Source organism: Vidua macroura, chromosome 13, assembly GCF_024509145.1.
Source record: "Vidua macroura isolate BioBank_ID:100142 chromosome 13, ASM2450914v1, whole genome shotgun sequence".
NCBI classification, from domain to species: Eukaryota; Metazoa; Chordata; class Aves; order Passeriformes; family Viduidae; genus Vidua; species Vidua macroura.
Window position 1 is genome coordinate 6,772,359 of NC_071583.1, and position 20,861 is coordinate 6,793,219.

The 20,861-nt window shown below is 44.8% G+C and overlaps 1 protein-coding gene and 1 long non-coding RNA gene across 6 annotated transcripts in view; one reads left to right on the plus strand and one right to left on the minus strand.

The window, feature by feature from the left end:
* Nucleotides 1-7,989: 7,989 nt before the first annotated feature.
* Nucleotides 7,990-19,985, minus strand: LOC128813815 (uncharacterized). Of its 3 annotated transcripts, none has more exons than XR_008439189.1 (6): nucleotides 19,623-19,985; nucleotides 18,558-18,609; nucleotides 14,467-14,571; nucleotides 10,417-10,553; nucleotides 9,788-9,904; nucleotides 7,990-8,199 (listed from the first exon to the last, which is right to left on the minus strand). It is a non-coding gene; the product is annotated as an uncharacterized LOC128813815 (long non-coding RNA). The 3 variants fall into 3 exon arrangements; XR_008439191.1 differs by having other exon boundaries at nucleotides 7,990-8,202; XR_008439190.1 differs by lacking the exons at nucleotides 7,990-8,199; nucleotides 9,788-9,904; nucleotides 10,417-10,553; nucleotides 14,467-14,571 and having other exon boundaries at nucleotides 18,110-18,609.
* Nucleotides 18,942-20,861, plus strand: part of ADAMTS9 (ADAM metallopeptidase with thrombospondin type 1 motif 9) — an 80,095-nt gene continuing 78,175 nt past the window's right edge. For all 3 annotated transcript variants that reach the window (XM_053989173.1, XM_053989174.1, XM_053989175.1), the window contains exons 1-2: nucleotides 18,942-19,466; nucleotides 19,577-19,965. In XM_053989173.1, coding sequence (XP_053845148.1) covers nucleotides 19,373-19,466; nucleotides 19,577-19,965 — 483 coding nt within the window. In that variant the 5' untranslated portion in view covers nucleotides 18,942-19,372. The remainder of the gene's footprint in view (nucleotides 19,467-19,576; nucleotides 19,966-20,861) is intronic.

The window sequence follows — 20,861 nt, forward strand, 5'->3', positions numbered from 1 at the left end:
TGAAAAAAATTCAGCTGCTCCTTTGCAGATACTACATCCATAAGGAAAGATCTTCCATCTTCATTTGCCTTGATTCAAAAGTTGCTGGTGTTTCCTATAGGAACACTAAGCTCTGTGTTTATTAGTCCAATAAATGGCTGTCACTTAATGCTCCAACCAATGCTCCCAGCAATTACAATCTGCAGGGTTCCCATGCTGTGCATCAGTGACGGTTCGTGAACTTGCTTCAGTAACTTCCCATGAGTTAACACAGCTGAAGCAGACAAGTCAAACTACAATGACTTTGTTTTGTTGGGGGATTTGGAAGCCTGGTTTCCTAAAGAGATTTCCAGCATCGCACTGTAAGTCTCTACACCTGAATATGTTGTTAAGTTCCTTCCCAATTTGACAGACAGCTAGGTATGTCAGCAATAGCAAGATAAGCCACTGAGGAGAGATTAAATCCATGCCACTCAATCAGGAACAAAAGTTGACCTGTAATCTGAAGTAAATCTCCAAATCCCTCAGACTACTCATAGGAAAAGTATTCCTGCTACAGGAAGTGTTCTGACTTGGGGTTTGTGCGTTACTACCCGGAAACTAGCCCAGCCCTGAGCCAGGGAGCCAAAGGCAACAAGGCTTTGCAGCTTCTGTTGCTCACAGATTGACTTCTTGTGAAACTCCTTCCGAATTTCACTGTCAGAGATGTGTGTCAACTTTTGGGCTTTTGTTTTAAATAAACAAAGGTGGTTTTTTTCCCATTAAATATTGTGCAAGTGTGCTGAGAGGTGCATTTCCAGTACTTACTTTAGTAATAATTCTTGAGCATGGATGGGAAACTGAACCTGAGGGCAGCGAGCACAGAAAGCTTTATTGCATTTGAGAGGATGATAGCCTGAGAACATCTCTGTGTGGGACCACAGCTTGTAGAAAATCAAAATATAAATGTGCCAGATTAATATAATGTGGTGCAATAACTCTATGATCCCAGAACTCTGCCTGGGACATTTACATTGGGACCATAGCGGTCCTGTGATGAATGCTGACAGAACAGTGAGTTCCTGACAGGTCTCAGGTCTGTTGTGTGGTGGGGGCTGGTTTTCAGCTCTGTGTGTTTAGTAGACCCTCATGACCAACTGCACACCATGTCACTGCTGAGGAAAGGTGTTGGACCTGAGCCCTGCTTTCAGGTGTGAAGCCTTCCTCTCCTCCAAATCTGTAGCAACATTTCCTGCTCAGTGGAAAAGAAGGAGAGCAGTGATGCTGTCTAGGCTCTGGGTAGCATCGCCCATGTGAGGACAGTGGTTCTGATGATAAATATTTCATAGGTCATTCATGTCTGATAAAGGTGAGCAGCAATACATTAAACTTTTCCTATTCCATCTACCTCCTTTTTTCAGTTATGTGTTTGCTAGAGTGCCTCACTCTCCTGATCCTTCCTGGTGAGGGAGAAAATCACTTGTTTTGACATTTTCTAAATAGGAAGAGCCAAGACACAGAAAACTTCAACTGTTGAAGCAAATTAGGTGAGCAAATCTCAAAATTCCCCTGAGATATCCAGCTCCCCCTGAAGAAATTCCTATAAGTTTTCTATTTACATCTTTGCTAACCTAAATCCTTCTGAATGTCTGGTACTAACTCATCTACCCATGGCTACAGAGGAATTTGACATATACAGGAAACTAATCTTTTTCCATTAACAAAACCAGTGTTTAGCTGCTGTCTTTTCATTCTCACATGCTTCATTCTGGAGAGCTTGCCAGCTTGAACTGGACACTTTATTTATGGAGGGAAATGCTCAAACTGCTTTGTATCAGGAACAATTTATATATAGAAGTGTATGTATGTAAATATACATAGTATGTGTATGCATATGTGTTTGTACAAAATACATTTGCAGTGCTAAGAAAATAAGAAATGAGAGAGAGGTTCCAAGATTGCAAATTCTCATCCAAGGGAGAATTTCACCTGTTGCCAGTGGCTTTTGAAAACCTTTGTGAAAAGTGTGAGTGCTACATTGTGCTACGTTCCTCACCAAACTTAAGGATGGTGAATGAACACTAGTAAATCCTGAGTAGCTTTTTTCTTTTTTAATTTAATTTTCCCAGTAAACTCCCTCCTACCAGAAGTTCAGCTGGGATTGCTTACTTAAATTTGTTTTGCTTAAAACAGGAACTGAGATTTAAAACCATTATTAATAAACACTTTATTTTTTATTGTGAGGCATCCAATGTAAGTCATACATTATTGTCCATTTAATTAAAGACACTCACCTTTCCAGCTGTTGCTCTAATCAGCTCAATCTAAAGCAAATAAATTCAGGGCTTTGCCAGTTCTGTCAGGGACTTTGATGCAGGCACAAAACGTGTCAGGGTTCCTTTCCTCACCACTCCAGGTGTTACTGGGCCCTGTTGGAGCTGATTTTTAGAGGCCCTGAGACATCCTTGAACTTCTGGGAACTCTGACACTTCATCAGCAGATTGTCTAAGATGTGGACTTACATGCCTGACCGACAGAGTGAGCTCACCTCTTGTCTTTTTTTTCTTATTTTCTTTGAATCCAAGAATGGACCTGTGAGAAATTAAAGTAACTTGGCCACAGCTATCCTGGAAGAGCAAGTCTGCCATTGATGTAGCCAGTAACTTGCTCAATGACCCTTCAAGCTAACCCACATACAAGATCATTTTCTATGAAATGGAGAGGGATGTTTCAGGCAGCTGGTTGGAGAGAGGAACATGTCTGTGACTACTATTCATAGCAAAAAAGATTTTCTCATTTTCAGTCTTTCCTACAGCTGAGTCTCAGTAAACCTCCTGAGTTCAGGAGTAACCAGATGAGTCCATGGAAAACAATTCTACTGAAAGCTATGAAATACAAATAGAAAGATATCACCCTGACCCCAGAAATCACCCATGAAGTTTGCTAGAGAGGCTTCAGGAGAAATGAGATGGGAAACAGAAGATACATACAGGTAGCTGGAAATGTCTGGGTTGGTAAAAATCACCACACTTTTGGAGTAACCTGCAAATGAGGGGACAGTGGGTTAACCTTTGTTTATAGGGATGTGTCAAAGGTGTGCATTCCTCTTCCCTGCATCTCACCCTTAACTGACTTCTCTTCCCAGTCCTGGTATGCTCCAATGTCCTCTGATGTGATTCTCTGCAGATAGGAGAAACCAAAACATGGCAATAATTACAGGTAGGTAGGTATTATTCTGAAATCACACAGAATTTCACCAGCCAACTCTCTCTGTCATCTACTCTGTCAGGCCCCAGAAAGTTGCCTTGTTTATGTAGGAGGGCAGACAGAAAAGGGATGAAATGCTCCTTTTGTATTGTCTTTTCCAGCATCAAAGCCATCTGTGCTGACCAAGTAACTGCACTTTAGTGACTATATCATCTGCCCAGTGACATTACCACTGGTTTGCAGTTAGATAACACTTCTCAGAAAGGGAAATTTAATCTATTGGATTACTTTTTCTGAGTAACTGGGGCAAAACATACAAACAGGGAAATTTTGCAAGGCCAGAGTTTGTTTTTACTTAATGACATCCTTTAAAACAAAGGTTAACCTCCTGTTCAGAGAATTCCTTGTAGGGCTAAGGTTCAAAACTGAAAGTAGCAGCCCAGCAGAAGTGTGTAGCAGAAGATATGGCTAGGAATTGTGTAGCAAGTTGGGGGCTATGATAAATCTGAATTCTTAAGAGAATATATTAGGGCTGTGGTGCTGCTATTTTGGGTTAGTTCTTCACTTTATGAATTTTTAATATTACTTACTATTGCAGTTGAATGGTTTGTAGTTTATTCTTTATTAAAAAAAAAAAAAAAAAAACTAAAAAAAAAACCACTTTTTAGGTTGGAAAGAGATGGAAGAGATTGATGAATGTAGCCTGGGAAGCTGTACCCTTCTCAGAGGTAGATGTCCTCTGAGCCACTTGAGCTGGTTTGGGATTGTTCCCCTTAGCAGCTCTGTCCAGGGTCTGTTTCCATGAAGCAGAACCATTAACTAAAGCCTGTGCATGTTGGACATGGGGCATTCTCTGCAGATTAGCCCCTTCATTCACTGCAGCAAAACTGGAGCTGGTGCCACTTGACTGCACTGGGTCCTGTGTTTGTGGATTTAACTTCATTTTCTGCTACAGGTCTCCTGGTATGTAAGAGAGCAAATTCAAGCTTGTCGCTGTGTTCAGTGAGGCAGCAAACTTGCAGGGGGAAATTCCCCTCCTTCTCTAGTTCATGGTGTTCTTCTAAACTATTTAAAAATAGGTCTGCTGCAGCCAGTGTTTGCATTTGGAGAGCCTCACTGTTCTCATTTTCAAGGCTTCTCTCAGATCTGAAAGTAAAGGTCAGGTTGACTCCCCTTATTTGAAATAGAGAGGAAGAAAGTTAACCCTGTAAGCAGGTGGCTCTAATGCAATAATTCTCAGGAAAATGAGTACATCTTCCTCTCCCTTTGGCTCCATTTTAATTTCTCTGCCCTCTTCATTAGCTGATGATAGTTCTAACTTCCTGCATCCTTTTAAAGAGATCCTCCTGAAAATCATCATCTGGGATTCATGAAATGCAGAGATCTGGTAAGCAGCACAAATCACACACTTCTGGCCCACACTTGCCAGAAGCTCTGGATAAATTTTCAGCTGAGTTTATGCTTCACCTCCCTCCACTCTACAGAACAATAACATATGGACCCATTTTACCCAAAAAAGTTTGCACCAAAACACAACAATCCACTTCATGAAGGATTATTTTTTGCTGATTGAGAGGTGTTTGGAGATGACAGGCATCTGATCTCATCTTAAGCCTTAAATTGCTGTAAATCCGGTATTGGTTTACTTTTTACTTCAACCAAATAAGATATTATCCTGCCTCAGAGTTAACACTTTCCAAGCTTGCCTCAGCTGAGTGTTGCACACCAAAGGCATTATTATCTGCCATCACTGAACAAGGCACTGCACAGAGCCACCAATTCATGTGTGACACAGCTAAAACACTAAATAGGATTAGATGGCTCATAAGACAGGAGCTACATACATGTAACAACCATTTTGCTTCTGTATGGGGGCCTTAAAGGGCAGGTAAAATACTGAAACAGCCTGAAATGCTGTGTTGTGTGTGTGGGCAAAGGGTACGGGGGTCTCATCATCTTCCAGATGTTGCTATCCAAAGGCTGCAGTAAGAAGGGTGTCAGTGGATATTTACTTCAGTGAGGACCTCAGTGGAGGTCACAGCCTATGTCTGAATAATGAAAACAAAAATGAGGTGTGAAAAATTTACTTCTGAAATGCAAAGTACTTCTTTTTATTTCTTTTATGTTAATATTCAAGAGCACCTTACCCTCCTTTATCCTAGGAGCTATCTTAGCAGTCTCCTTCAGAACAGACTAACTTTGACTCAAGTGGTACATTTATTTTGGGATGAATTGCTAATAAATAAAGTTTTCTAGGTGTTCTGACTGTCAGGAATGTAATTGGTAGGCAGGTACATTATGAACCTAACCAAAGAAGACTTACAAGACTAAATACTGTTTTATTGCCTATTTAAGACTTTGAAATGAAATGTTTGTATAAAAGAAGGTGCATTATCCCAAGACAGTGGTTTTATTTGTGCTATTACTTAACAGAATGTTACAAACACCCAAGAGGCCTCTGTAAACTTTCTGACTGAGCTGTGAATTGAGGCCAAGGTGAATGTCATGGTTTGACACTGGCCAAACGCCAGGCACCCACGAGAGTCGTTCACTTACCTTCTTCTGCTACAGCTGGGCAGAGGAGAGGGGGAAAAAAAAAGAATTAATGAAGGGTTCATGAGTTGAGATAAGGACTGGGAGAAAAAATACTCTAGGGGCAAAACAGGTTTAAATTGAAAAGTATAAAGTAAATTTATTATTAACAAAGTCAGAGGAGGATAATGAGAAGTAGACTAAGTCCTTAAAACACCTTTTTTCCCCCCAGCCCGTCCCTCCTTCCCAGCAACAGCACAGGAAAACAAGGCATGGGAATTTTGGTCAGTTCATCACTTGAGATCCTTTTCTGTTCGCTCAGGGAGAGCAATTTTCTGCTATGCCGTGAGTCCCTCCCATGGGCAAAGTTTTCCCAAAACTGCTCTGGCGTGGGTCACTCATCCATGGGGTGCAATCCTCGAAGGGTAGGCTGCTCTACTTTGGAAGCAAGGGCCCTCTGTCTCTATCTTTGGAAGCAAGGGCCCTCTCTCTCTATTCAGGTCTCCCACTGGATCACAGCTTTCTCTGGCATCCACCCGCTCCGATGTGAGCCCTTTTCCCGTGGGCTGTGAGTGGATCTCTGCACCCCCGTGCACTTCATGCATTCCAAGGGACAGGGTTTGTTTCACCATGGTCCTCACCATGGCTTGCAGGGGCTGGCCAGGCAGGCAGAGCTCACCCTGGGCCACATGGAGATGGTGGCGGCCTTGGCAGCGCATTGCCATGCGCCACATCAGGGATGGCCCCGGCAGCGGCGCTTCGCCACTCCTGGAAAAAAACTGCTCGTGCAATGTTTTGATTTTCCTCTTAAATGTCATCACAGAGGTGTTACCAACATCTCTAACTGTGCCAGCAGGACGTCCATCTTCAGAGCCATTGGAGATGGGCTCTGTTGGACATGGTAGAAGCTTCCAACAGCTTCTCACAGAAGGTACCCCTGTGGCCCTCTCCCACTACCAAAATTCAGACAGTGCCAAGTCAACAATTAATTTCTCCCAGTAAGACCCAATCACTGGGTAAAGATGCTCCTCTTAAGTAGGTGTCTTAGTCAAAATGGCTAGAAGTTATTCTGATCAATAACAGAGCTACTCTGTGTGCATTTTTATGGATGTGTGAAGTTTTTACCCACTAGTAACACGTATAGGTATAATTTCTTCCAGCACAGAAGCACTAAATAATTAATTAATTACCACCATTCTCCTTGGGAGTGTTCAGCTGCTGCTTGTTGTGAACATCCAATGGGCTCTGAGGGGTGGTTTTGTGCAGGCAGTGGCTGCAGTACCCTGGCAAGCAACTGTTCACTCACTGTTTAGAAATCTAATTTTCTCTGCTGGTATGTGAAAAATTGCATGGCATTCTTGTCATAAAATTCCTTTTCTAGTTTTCCTGTGTTTTATACTTTCACAATTCTCTTTGGCACAGCAATTATTATTGTACCAGCTGCAATGCTTGCAAAAGGTAATCATAATGAAACCTTGGTAGGCGTCTTGTGAAATGCCAACACTGGTGAGTATGGGCCCCACCACAGCTTTTATTATAGATTTTGTTAATTTGTTTGGGTATGCACGTAAAGGCTTTGATTTAATTTACCTCACATGCTATATCTAAGTGAATTGCCATGATTATTTACCTATGAACCATAATTTATCTAGAAAAGTGTAGTTTGTGGCTGGTGTTTTGGGATGAACTTCTGCTCAGTGTGTTCTTTGAATGGCTTGGCATCTCAGTTGAATGACACAGGTTTTAGTTTTGTACATCACTGAAAGAAAGCAAACTTATAAAACACTGTTAATGAGAACTAGCTCTGCATTTCAACAACTATTTTAATTATTACCAATTATTTCTATATTGGATTTCAAATTTAATTTTTGTAGCTCTGTTTAAAGTATAGAGACTGGTGATATTTACATTTATGTTTACAGGTATATTTATATTTATAATATAGGTTTACATATATTTTTGTTCACGGAGACCTTAAAAATTGAATTTGCTTTTGTATTTCTTCCATTTATATTGATAAAATATCATACAGTAAGTAATTCTCATACCCATTACATATGATTTGCCCACTCGTACTTATTTTGTCATCCTTACTTCCTCAGGCTATTTTCAACTTTAAGCCACTGCTAATCCATGACCTTAGTGTTTTTTTCTCCAGGTCTGAATTATATAAGTATTACAGAACAAGAATAGAAATTAACTATTCTTGACTTTATTGTACAATAACAGTCAGCTGATTCACTTTTCTATTTCCACTAACTTGAATAATAGAGCAAATTTAATTACTTCATTTTTTTTAAAATATATTAATTATTTAATTTTTTTTCAATGTGGGAAGGCTGTTTATTAAATATTTCTAAAAGGAAAATGGAAATGAAAGGAAATAGTGATGGTCTGCATTTCTGGGTGTCCAGAATTGCTGCCAAATGCACAGAAAGAAAACTGAAGCAGGAATGTACCCTGCATTCTGCAGTGCCCACTGCAATGGCAATTGAGTAAAATCTGCTGAGACAAAAAAAGAGAAAACAAAAAGCACTTTGGTCACAGAGCTGAAATGGAAAAGCAGCAACCGTTAAAATGAACCTTTGTAGTGTGTCTCCTCAATCTCTGTCTCCTTCCATGAGACTCAAAAAGCAGAACACCTGTAGAATGTCAGGTTTCCTTTCGGATGCAGGAGAGCAGCATCGCATGGCATGGCCATGTCTCCAATAGGCTGGGCAGTTTGCTGCTGCTCCTGTTCCAGCCAAGCTGTTTGATTCTCATTTGAAATGCTATCTCTAAGCTGCTTTTGTTCAATTGCTTACTTTCCTGAAAGGTTATAATCAAAAGGCCATACTTCAGGAATAATTTGGCTCCCTTGTATGATACTGGTTTCCAAGTGGCTTGTAAATAAGGGGTCACATTTTCCAAAGAGAGTACTGCCTCACCATCAGTGCTGTGAGAAATCTGCTTTGCAGCTCCATGGCTGAATTTCGGGGGAAGCATTGCTGGCAGGCTGAGTCAGTGGCCCAAATTCTTCTCCCTTTATCCATATAACCACATGAAAATTGTTTCTCCTATCCACAGAATGTGCATGAATAATTTGCTTGGCATGGGAGTGGAGCTAACTAGCACAATAACTGTGCTTTTGTTAGCTCCATATGTCCCTTGCCTTGGAGCTTTTCAGATGATACAAAACCCTGGTACTGTGACTAAAATGAGAAAAGCCTGGGCAATGACTTCAGAAGCAATTGGGAATGACCTAAAGCTCATAAAGGATTCTTGGCTTCGATGATGTTGACTCAGGTCCATCAGACTTACAAGTAACATCCAGACCTTATCGAGATCCTGGAATGACCCCTGCAGTCTGCAGAGATGGGTTTTTAAACCCTGCAAGGGAGTCCGAATTTCCAAACCTCAGAAACACCAGACTCTTTAACTGTACTTTTTGAAATTAGTTCAAGAAACGAGTACAGACACATTGCCTATCCCTCTCCTTCTCTTTGCACTCGACATTTTTGGTGTAGGAGAGTTCAGTAACGGAAGTGTAAACCTTCTGTTTACATCTATAAACAAGATAAGGTACAAATTGCTGCAATACAAACTTCCTTGCTCTGGCCCTCCGCTGACCTCAGCTATAAATTACAAGGACCCCTCTTTCTCACAGTTGCAGGAGTCTCCAGTCTCTAGGGCAAAGTTTAAACCAGCAAACGTGCTTACAAAATCTTCTGTGTGAATTTTTCTGACTGCTGTGCTAGTCACATGCCGCTCAGGGCCAGGGGCTCAGGCCTGTGACATGAGGGACAGATGCAGCTGGACCTACATTTGGAGGGTGCCCCAGACACCTCCAGCTGCAGGGTGAGCCTGGGTGCATTTGCACCCATTTCCTGAAGTCAAGGAGCAAGCTACAAGCACTTTTGCTGAAGGGCTTGGATAGAGAAGGGCACGCTTGTACCACATTTTAGACCTACAGGAAACATCCGTGTCACTGCATCTCATGCTCAAGTCTTCTCCTGGAAGCTGGGTCAAATAAATTGGTTGCAAAATATCAAAGATTATGCCAAGTAAACACAAGAATAATTAGATTCTAATAATTAGAAAAGCTACTCACACATTGTCTTATTTTTATAGATTTCAATGGGTGCAAAAAGAAGAGCTGCCAATAACACAAAAGCTGTTCTAGGCACACAACCAAATTCCTCAGTGACCAGGACAGATGACACATAGCCTGAGGGAACACAAGAAGAGGGCTGGGGCATGAGAAAAATCTTAGGGAATGGGGCAAAAAATAAAAGGGAATTTCTGAACCTGACAGCTGTTACTATATCTCCGCACCCTGAGAGATGTCACAGCCACTGGCAGTCACACACACACATCATTGAGACTATGGTGGGTATTCCTAATAGGAATTGTTAATCTGGGATTTCCACAGCCATGGCTGTTCTGGGTGGTGGAAGTGGAAACTAAACCATCATGTGTGGTGCCGACATCAGAGCAGTGCAAGGTTGGACTTTTGAACACCAGCACTGCATTTGCACAAGGGCAAGAGTTACATTGACGTTTGTGTGTCCCCAGGCAGGACTTGTGTCCCTCTCCTCCTGGAGCAGCTCAGCAGAGGAGCACAAGGATATCACCTCTGGCATGGGTCACCCAACTGCAGGTCCCTGGAAGATGGACTGGTGCTCAGGCAAGGCCCTGTAAGCTTTCCTTGTTCCTGCCCTGTCACCACTGAACACTCACCATTGGTCTGCCCTGGAGAGAGTGTGAAATGGCTCTAAGAGGGTCAGGTCAGTAGCTCTTGTGTGTTTAAGCAATGCAGAAACTCCTTTTCTTCCTTATACTGTGCAGTGGGTTGCAGGAGTGTGACTTGGGGATATCTGCAAGAGAGAAGAGCCACAGGGATGGTTCTTGGTCACTGCTATTAATGATGCTGCAGAGAGGTGGTGACACTGGATCCCTCACAATGCTTTCAGCAGAAGCATGTCAGCTTCTGAAAAGTGCCAACTTCTGGCCCAGAGGCCTATTTTCTATACATAATGGTATCCAAAAAAATTTCATGCAATTAGATACCGCTGCCCTAAACCACATGCTTTTATATATGTATAACCAGAGCTAAAAAGTTCCATTCTCACTGTCAGAGGAGTTAACTGATGCACAGAATCAAACAGGACAACGTGTTTGTTTTAATGTGCCCAGTTCTACTCATATTTGAGGGAAGTTGCTCTTTTGGCTCTCCATGTGTTTTACAAGCTATGACAGGTCTAGGAGTCTCAGCCATGGGTGGGCATCTCCCTGTCCTGCTGTTGAAGAAAACAAACATCCAATTTGTTGGTAGATGAAATGGCTCAGATTTGCACAATTCTCTGTCTTGATTATGGGCCTTGTGTTACAAAGAACCATGTGCTGGAACCTCCTATGAAAACAGCAGAGAGAAAGAATGCTGCTGGTGTGTATGAGATTTCTCCTCCCTTCAACAAATGCTATTCTTAGCTGGCTGGCTGGTGTGGAGTAATGCATTAACTGAGTGTGATAAGGCAGGGGAATGCCGATACTGGCCCCATTTTCAGCCCTGTGTTTGCTCTGCCATTAGACAATGGGGTCTTGGTCCCCTAGGAGGCCCTGACATGTCAAAACAATGTCAATTAAGTCAACAAATATCCTTGTGTTACAATCATTTCCAAATCATGCTTTGTCCCTTTAAAAATTCTGAATGGAAAGGTTAGGGATATTTAAGAATTAAGATGATAAAATATGGGGAGACAACATGGAAACAGCTGGCTTACAAACATGAGCCTGATTCCCATCACCAGCATTTGTTAATGGTATTTATGTTGTAATGCTTATGAGAAAGTTGAAAGGTCTGAAAAACACAACATGTATATCTCAGCCCCCATGTGTTGGAGGGTAGGAAATTACCCCCTTAGCAGAGCTGCCACATCTCCAGACAGACAAGGTGTGGTGCCCACATGCACATCTCCTCAGGTGTGCCATGCACCTGCAGGTGATGAGGGGCCATAGTTCTTAGGAAGGTCCAAATCCTTTAGATAATTTTGGGTAACACTTCTGGCTGGGAAAGGAATGTCATGCCCTCACATTGGGCGTACGGGAGCTCAATTCCTGGTGTCATTGAATTCAGCCCAATATTGTGGGTAATAGTGCTATAATTCTTACTGCCAAATGATCACATCTGGATTTAGAAGCAAGTTGCATGTATGAAAGCAACACTGAAATTACTGACAGTCTGCTTATTCCTACTGGCATCCTTATGGCTCCTGTCCCAGCTTATCCCTCCTTGCATGCAAAAGACAAAGTAAGGCTCAGTTGAAAAGTCTTGGGAATTTTGAGGGCTGTTCCTTGTGTGCTTGTTGACAAAATTAGCTGCTTAATTCATTGGTTGAAAACAGATGAAAAGTAACACCTACTTGTGCTATGAATAATTCATCAGTGAAAGAAAGTGCTTCAGGATAGTATTTGGGACAAAAACTGCATAACAGTAATCTCACAAGTCAATTTGCTACCTATAAAGGAAGGGGTTTCTGTGGCTGTCCTCTCTTCAGGAAAAAAACCCAACTCCTCTTAACATTGTCTGCAATTGGAAACAGCCTACATTTTAGGTAATTAAAACTGATGTTCCTGACAAACATTCGCCTCCAAAGAAATGGTCTATTGTAAACGTAAACTCTCAAGATCCTTCCAGGCATACCAGCAGACTGTCTCCTAAAAATTCTTCCCAAGCCATCTGGTGCCTTATCTTTGTAGCCAAGCCATACAATAACTTTAAAAGAGGCTTGTTGCTCACAGGGTTTAGTCTCAGGACTACAGATTCTCTTGGAAGTATCTCAGTTCACTCTGAACTCGTTAGACAGGCAGCTCTGGTTGTGTGAATTCTCCACTACTTTTAATCAAGATCCAGAATGTGCAGCTGTGGTTCTCTGAGGAGATCCTCTCTTCCTGTGGTTTGTAAAGGGAATGAAGGAGTTACAGGGAGAAGCTGGAGATCTCCAAACAGGGATTTACACTCCATTAATTCTCTCTCCAGCATCCCAGCCAGAGTGGCATGACATGAATGTGGTTAGGAAGGCTGCAGCCAATTCACATCATTCTTGTAGCTCTCCTCACACCTGCGAGGGGAATGGATGGATTCCAGGTTTGCTCCTAGACAGCCTTTGCCATCAAAAAAAAGGTATTTAGTGAGTGAGAAGGCATGAAGGCATAGAGCAGAGGTGGCTGTTGGAGACAGCTGGGAAGAAAAAGACAATTTTGTTTCAGCTTTTCAGATCATCCACAGTTTGTTCTCCCTGCATCCTGCTACTTTTGTGCCTGCTTTTTAACATCTCACCTAAACTCTATCTTCTAAGAAACTGAATTCTTAGTGTTAAGTCCCCTATTTTCGTTGCAAAAGCAGAACCTGACAGTGAAGTTAAGTAGCAAAGCCAAGGCTGTAGGTACCTGACAGCAAAGCAGTAGTTCAGACACAAACCAGAGTGAGGGAGCCTGTGTTAGCTGTGCCCAGCCACTCAGGCAGCGACAGCCATTGTGAGACAGTGCAGGGTGTGCAGCTGAAAGTAGAATTTGTTCACCACTCCTTCATCCAGGGCAAACACAGCATAGCTGGGGAGAGACCAAATCCCTTTTTGGATTTTTGTCCTGTGTTTATATGCTGAATCTTCCACACTAAGCATTTCTAGTCTGTTCCTTATCAATGATGCCTTCAGAGGAAAGGAAGAAACTGAGTGCAAGAGTATAGGAGCACCTATAAGAAGAGAGCTGTTTCCTCAACATATCCTGCAAGCTGGAGACTGCTGACAAATCTGAAGCATCACATTTAAGCAGCATCTCTTAATCATTTAGCATGGTGAGGCAATGGCTGTGGTCTGTTGCACATTCTGGCTATGGTAATGATGTGGTACCAGCAGTGCTACAAAATGATGGGCTGTCATTAGATTATCTTCTCCCTCCCTGTGCCCATCTGTTCTGGGAACCCTCAGCTACCTGAGAAGAATTTTAGAACACCCTGGTTTTGGTACTGCAACTTAGTGAGCACAGACATTTTTCTAAGTTAAAAAAAGAAATGTTTTTTTTAGCTGTTGCATCTTGGTAAAGAAATACTGGGTGTTATATATGCTTGTCAGGTGGATATTAATGAGCAAAATGTGATGCTGTAAAATAGCTCCTGGAAATGACAGAGATTCTGCACTTCTCCAAGTCAGTGGAAGTTTTGATGATGAGTTTTGACAGGCACTGGATTAGGCCTAAAACATTCCCAGCTTTTTGGCCATTGACAATTTTTTTGACAGTTTTATAACTGGTAGAGACTTCCTACCACAATACAAATATGACAACATTGTAAAGACTTCCCCCAGGGAGACGTCTTTGCTTTTAGCTGGGTACCTCATTACACCCCAAGGGAAATCAAACAGTGTAGGGAAAAAGAACTTGATATCTGTAAAGTTGCTTAGCTTTTTCCCTGCTTTACTGGATATTTGTATTTTGTTATCTCTGGAGACAATCTACTATTTGGGAAAAGAATGAAAACAACCGTCCTAAAATAGAGTTTTACAGTTTAATGATCCCTGCACTGAAATATTACATTATACACTTAAGCTGCATACAAGATGGAAAGGGAGGGTGAAACTACAATGAGGTCAGAGGTCCATGACCCCATGTTCTTTGCCAAATCAATCATCTCAGTCTTCTTTTCATAAGGTGATGGTGACACCTCACAGAGCTGTTATGATAATTTGTTTATATAACAAAAGTACATGGCTCGAGGGATAAAGCTTTTTGTACCTGCATAATTTCCAACATTCCCAGGTTGCCTTTTGGTGTGGGATTACAGAACATCTGCTGTATTGAGTCCTCCTAGTATTACTGTTAATGTTTTGTCAAAGGCACCTGAAACATAGCATAGATGCGTAAGTACATAATATCAGAAGTCATGAAGAGTGTATTCAGGTTCTGTTTGATTTATAGCATGTGGCATTGCAAACATATAAACTAATAATATGATAAACTAATATAATGTTTAGCTTGATGTGGCTTAATTTGTACAAAAATGGGAAGATTCAAAATTAAGTGTTTCTTAGCTTCTTTAGGACCTCTCCCATAGTGACCCATAGTGAAAAGGGAGATGGGATCTGTAACTGTTTATTAGGCCAAAAGAACTGCCAGACTGCAGTGAGACCCAGAAGCTGGGCTACCCTGAGCACTTTCCACATAGCAGATAAGAGGTGTAAGGAAAAGGAGCAGTGTCTGAACAGTCAGCAGCAATGCTGGGAGCAGGGGAGGGGCAAGCTGGAACCAGCAGTTTCAAGTAGAGCCTCAAGGGATCATTATGTCCATCCGTGCTGACCTGAAGATGAAAATCCCACACATTTGCAGTGTCTACGTGGGTTCTGCTATTCCTCCCACCCAGTCCCTAGTTCCTACTCATGTATCTGTTTTCCAGGGTCAAAGTTGTTTCTGAGGCAAGCTGAACGCTGGCCTTGCATGTGAGTGCAGCAGTGGAACAGACTTCTTTGTGTTGCCTCCTTCACCTTCTGTTCCCAAATGGTGATTCCCTATCCAGGCAAAGAGCAGGGATGAGATCTGCAAGGACGAGGCTACACTGCATTTCCACTGTGTCCCACCTTGTACCTGTGTGCAGAGCAATGGATGGCTCCCACAGAACATGGCTCCTGCTGCAATGCACTGGCTGGGAAGATGTTTGAGTTGCACAGTTTGACCCAGGATGGAGATGAAGGATGTTTGGGTATTATTTCCCTGGGTAACCTTGAATTAGTCACCTCAATGTGCAGATCTCAATATTCAGGGGAGTGGGATGGCATTGATGGCTCTGCAACATCCTGGCACATCACTTCACATCTCCCTCAGCCACTGAGCCTAATATGGGGATCAGGATATGCCCAGAGGGCAAGTTGTGATAGCAATGCTGTGTTGGTATTGCTAGGAATGGCAGGGAGCACTTCCCAGCCTCCTATGGATTGGAGAAGCAAAATCCCAAGCAACCCAGTGACTCAGACCTTGATGGCAGCAGCACATTACATGGGGTAAGAGAACCCCAGGGAGGAAGCAGGAGCTTAAAGGACTACAGTAATGTGTTTAGTGTATTTAAATCCTTTTAACGAGGATCAAAAAGAGTTGGCATGGCACAGGTAAGTTTGAAAATTAAGTATACACCAAGAACTTGCAAGTTTCGGTCCCTCCAAACAAATGTGAAAGGCTTACAAAACTTAAAAATGCAGCTTTGACAACTGCTGAAAATGTCTTTTAAAGAGAAGCCTTTAGGAGAGTTTCCAAAACAAAGAGAAAGGCAGCCCAGAGTTGTATCCTTGTTACCAGCATCAGCATCTGCAGAGAGAGGCAGGAGAGGGTGGTCAGCTGTTTGAAGGGAATGAAATCTTTCACTTTCTGACCACACAGACTAGACAGAAGGAGAAGAGTTGGTTGTTTTCAGGTATCTTGTAGCATTGAGGAACAACCATTAAAGGGAAACTGTCTGCCTTGTGGGATAATCATTGGACAAGCAAGAGGATGCAGCAGATAAAGAAAGATGATGCTTACCCAGAGAGGCTGAGCCACAAAGAACAAAGATTAGTACTAGGGATGGCCTCACCTATAGTGAAAATGAAATGGTAACAAGGGGGAAAAGCAGTGCAAAAACCTCAGGAAATCTGGGTTCCTCAAGCGTATTCTTGCAGCAGTATCCACTGCCTTAAATTTCTTACTGAAACTTTGCTGTTGTGATCAAGTTCTGATTTGGTAGTTTATAGAAGAGGCATTTGCAGCTCAAGTTCTGCAGTATTTACATAGGCAAAATTCCCAGTGTTTTAAGGGGATTTTTCCATGGGTAGGTATGAGCTCTCAAGTCTTACTTTTGACTGGGTGAGGACTTGGAGTCTGCACAATTACCATACCGTAAGTATTAATAGATCCTTCCTAATAGGAAAGTTATTTGTATTTAAGATTGCAGCTTAGTTTCTCTAAGCTCCACATAATCTATTTACTTACAGTACAGCTTTCATTCTGCACTTACTAATCTCCAGCTGTAAAGATTCAAAATGCCACACAACATACAACTTGTGCATATTGATGGAAATGGCTCTGGAAGTCATGCCATGCTGCATGGCATGCATGAATGTATGTTTAGTGACATTGCAAAGCCAGAATTTGGTCCTGGGAGGCTTCAGACCACTCCCAACTCTGCTCCATAATGGAGTCCCATGAGTTGGATCCCTCTTCTGAATGATGGAGTTGTGTTTCTTGCCTTCCCTCACGTTGGTGGTTTCAGATCAGTCGTTGGGGCTGTGAGGATGCGCCACAAAACAACCTTGCTCCATTCAGCTCTGTGCCAAAAAGGAAAGGGTCCTACCCAACCAAGTCACAGGTATGTGCTGTCACTTCTCAGCCCCTACCAGCTCCTGAGCTCCATCAAACCTCACCTCAGAGCCAAATTAGTTTTCTACTGGTCACCTTGTAGAAAACTAAGGAGGAGAAAACTCCAAAGCTCTGATAGGTCTTCCTGTGACAGTGAGCTGAATAGAAGCAAGGCAGCTCTTACCAGCACCTGATGGGGCACAGGGGATGCTGAGGCTGAGAACAGTGGGATGCAAGATGTTTGTGAAATAGGGACACCCCAGGGCACTCTGCAGGCCCAGATAAACCAGACCTGTTTCCCAACACTGTGCTGATCAGAGGACTGAAGGCTGCACCCCTCTTTCCCAGACACCAGCAGGACATGCTTCACGTAAGCCTCCTCCCCTCTGACTCATCCCTAATGCTACGCTCAGCTTTTCACCTCTCCTTCCTCAGGCAACTTGGTTCACTTTTCCTCACTCCCCCTTTGCTGATCAGCTCCTCAATATTGCTCCACATGCCCAAATGACAGCACAGGCTCCTCCTGGCACTCCAGGGAAATCCACCTGAGTTTGGGATACAGCCTACCCTTCCTTCTCCCACCATAATTTCTGGAGCATTATCCCAAGCTCAAGCACCCTGTATCTCTCTCTGTGAAGACTGAAAGCTTTGGGGTACATATGGAGATTGTAGGAAGGTGGTGGTCATGGCTCAGGGTGCTCTGCAAACACTGCAACTCAGGGAGATATGGGCGAGTCATCTCTTGTATCCGAGATTTTAATTAAACCTGGTTTATAAGCGTGGGTACAACGCCATGCAGGGAGGTTATGTGCCATTACACCTTGCCCTAAGGATGTGCTGACTTGGGTCTCCACAACTCTGGAGATTCCTGCACTGCTGAGGCTCTGCCTCCCAGCCCTGCAACCCTGGCCAGCCAGTTGCAGGGTTGAAGATGCATGGCTTTGCAAGTGATGCTTTATTTACTCTGACTTTTACATTCATCATACAAAAATTAATAATTGACTCCTAATAGTTGAGGTTTGTAGGACTTCACCAGTTGTTTTGAAGAGTCAGGAGGTGCATTTTGCCCAGAAGTGGATTCTGAATTGATTTTTATTTAAAACTTTCCCTTTCTGCAGCAAATACCAACATTTCTGTGCCTTGTCCCAAAGTTGAGCGAAGAACATAAAGAACTTTGACATTTTCTATGGAAGTGCAAACTGAACTTCCAAACTTCTCATTTGCCTTGCTTACAGGTTTTAAATATTTAAAAACCTTATAAACCAAGGCTGGGGGTTTTGATTTGAGGAAGGGGTAGAAGACAACACTTAATTACATTTAGCTCTAAAGGATGTCTTAAATTTTTACAGAGACCTTTCAAACTGTACAACAAAACAAAATAAACTCAGATAAGGATATAATCTTCCTTTTCCCTCAGGGTGCTTGAAAAGTGCACAACACAATTCTAATCCTGAACAAAAGTTGCTTGAATTGCCTCTTATCTGAGAAATGCAGAAGAAAACAACTGCTGTAAGTGCCACACAAGGGATTCTTCAATTGCTGGTCCACTTCTTCAAGCTGCCTTGGGGAAAAAAAAAAAAAAAAAAAAAAAGGGAAAACGTCAATTAGGTAAGGAAACTCAGCTCTCCTCTCAGTGAATGGCAAAGTGACTGATCCCCACCAGGTCCTGGCAGAGCCTGCCGCTGCCGGTGCCGCTCTGCCTGGGCTACTCTGGGATTTTTAAGCCTTTTGGAAGGAGCCGGCGGGGAGCGGGTCCCGAACCCGGGTATGCGGAGCCGTGGCTCGCACTCCCCCGCCCACTCCGTCCAGCTCTAGCGATGGCTTTTCTTGACCAAAACCTGCGACTTCGGCTTTCGCCAGTAATGAAAAAAGAAAGTGACATACTGGAAGGAGTGGAGCGGGCGGGAGCGGAGGAGGGCGGGCTTTCTCCTGCTTGATCTATGGAGCACGCCCCTTCTTAAACTGAGAGCCCCAGCAGCTCTCGTCCACCAGCCCGACGGGGGGAGAGGCGGAAAGCGAGGGAGAGCAGGCAGGCGGGCGGGCGGGCGGCTCCCCCGTCCCGGCCCGTCGGTCCCGACCCCGGCCCGTCCGCCCCCGCGCACCATGCGCGGCCCCCGGCGCCCCGCGCGCCGCCGGCCCGCCCGCCCCTAACGCCGCCCGGCTCCTGCGCCTTCCCGCGGCAGCGCTCCGGGGGCCGGGAGGGGGGCTACAAGAAAGGAGAAGAGAAAAAAAAAAAAATTAAAAGAGGGAAAGGGAGGAAAAAGGAGGAGAAGAAGCAGAGGCGGGGAAAGCTGCTCCTCCGAGGACAGCGCGCAGCACCATGCAGCTGGCGCCGCTGGCGCTGGCACTCACCACGCTCTTCATCGACGGCTTGAGGACGGGAGCGAGGAGGCAGAAGCTGCACCCCAGGCAAGGTAAGGGGGGTGCTCGGGGAGGGGCGCGGGGAGTGCTGCGCTGCCGCCCCCCCCGGGGCCGCGGGGCTCGGCCACCTCACTCAGCGGCATGTGCGTCTGTCCCCTCGCAGCCCAGCTGCTGGAGAAGCTCAGCGAGTACGAGATCGTGACTCCTACCCGAGTGAATGAGTTCGGTGAGCCCTTCCCCACCGATGTCCACTTCAGGCGGCGCCGGCGGAGCACCAGTGCTGCCCCCGACGCCTGGACGGCGGCCGCCGCCGACTCCCCGAAGGCACACTACAGGCTGTCCGCCTTCGGGCAGCAGTTCCTCTTCAACCTGACGGCCAGCTCGGCCTTCATCGCCCCGCTCTTCACCGTCAGCCTCCTGGGAGAGCCCGCCGCAGACCAACGGCGCCTCTACGCCGAGGCGGCCGACGCCGATGTGAAGCACTGCTTCTACCGGGGGCACGTCAACGCCCGCCCTCGGCTCACCGCCGTTATCAGCCTCTGCTCCGGGATGGTGAGACCCCCGCCCCGCTGAGGGCCAGGGGCGGAAGCGCGGATGAGGGTGGGCGGGCAGAGCGATGGCGCCCGCCCCTTCCCCTCACGGCGGCGGGCGGCTCCCGCCCACCCCGATCGGGGGTTGCTCCTGCGCCGCTCTTAATCGGTCGGGTTCCGCGGTGCGCCGCTTCTGCTCCTTGGATTTTAAGGGAAAAATGCCACCCACCGACACCTGGGTCCGCCAGCCAGACCCGGGCACGGACCCCGCCTGCCCGGGGAGTGCCGGTGAGGGGTGGCTGCGGGCTTATCCCAGCGCTGGCCCGACCCACCCAGCGCCCGGGACCAGGAGCATGTCCCGGTCCTTGGTACCCTAGATGGGTGCCCTTCGGTGTAGGGATGCTGGCATTGGGATGTGCAGAAGCTCGTAAAAGGACTGACTCTTCTGCCTCTCCTGGTGCCTTTCAGTCCCACGGGGTGCCAATCGCAGGGGCTCTCTGGAAGTTTCTGCTGGCTTCATTCTGGGTGCATGTGTTCACCTAGGCTTGGGCACATGTCTGTGTGGCTTCCCTCCCAGGTACTGACCATGGATACCAGTATAGGATGGCTGCTGAATGTTTTGTCTCGGATATTTATTTACCAACCAAATATGTGCATTCGTAGTTATAAGAAACTAAGAGCGTTGATGTCTTTTCATAAGCAGGGATTTCACTAGCTGGATACGTTCCTCTGGTCTTTATATGTGGGTTAAAAGCCTGTCTCAGGGGAATATGCTGTGTGAAAACAGCACATGATGGGGTTGCACTGGGACCTCCAGCGCACAGCAGCACCATCACCCTTTGGGCAGGACTGGCTTGGTAAACATCACTGGCATAAGGACAGGGTCTGGCAGACAAGCCTCTCTCATGCTCCCTGCCT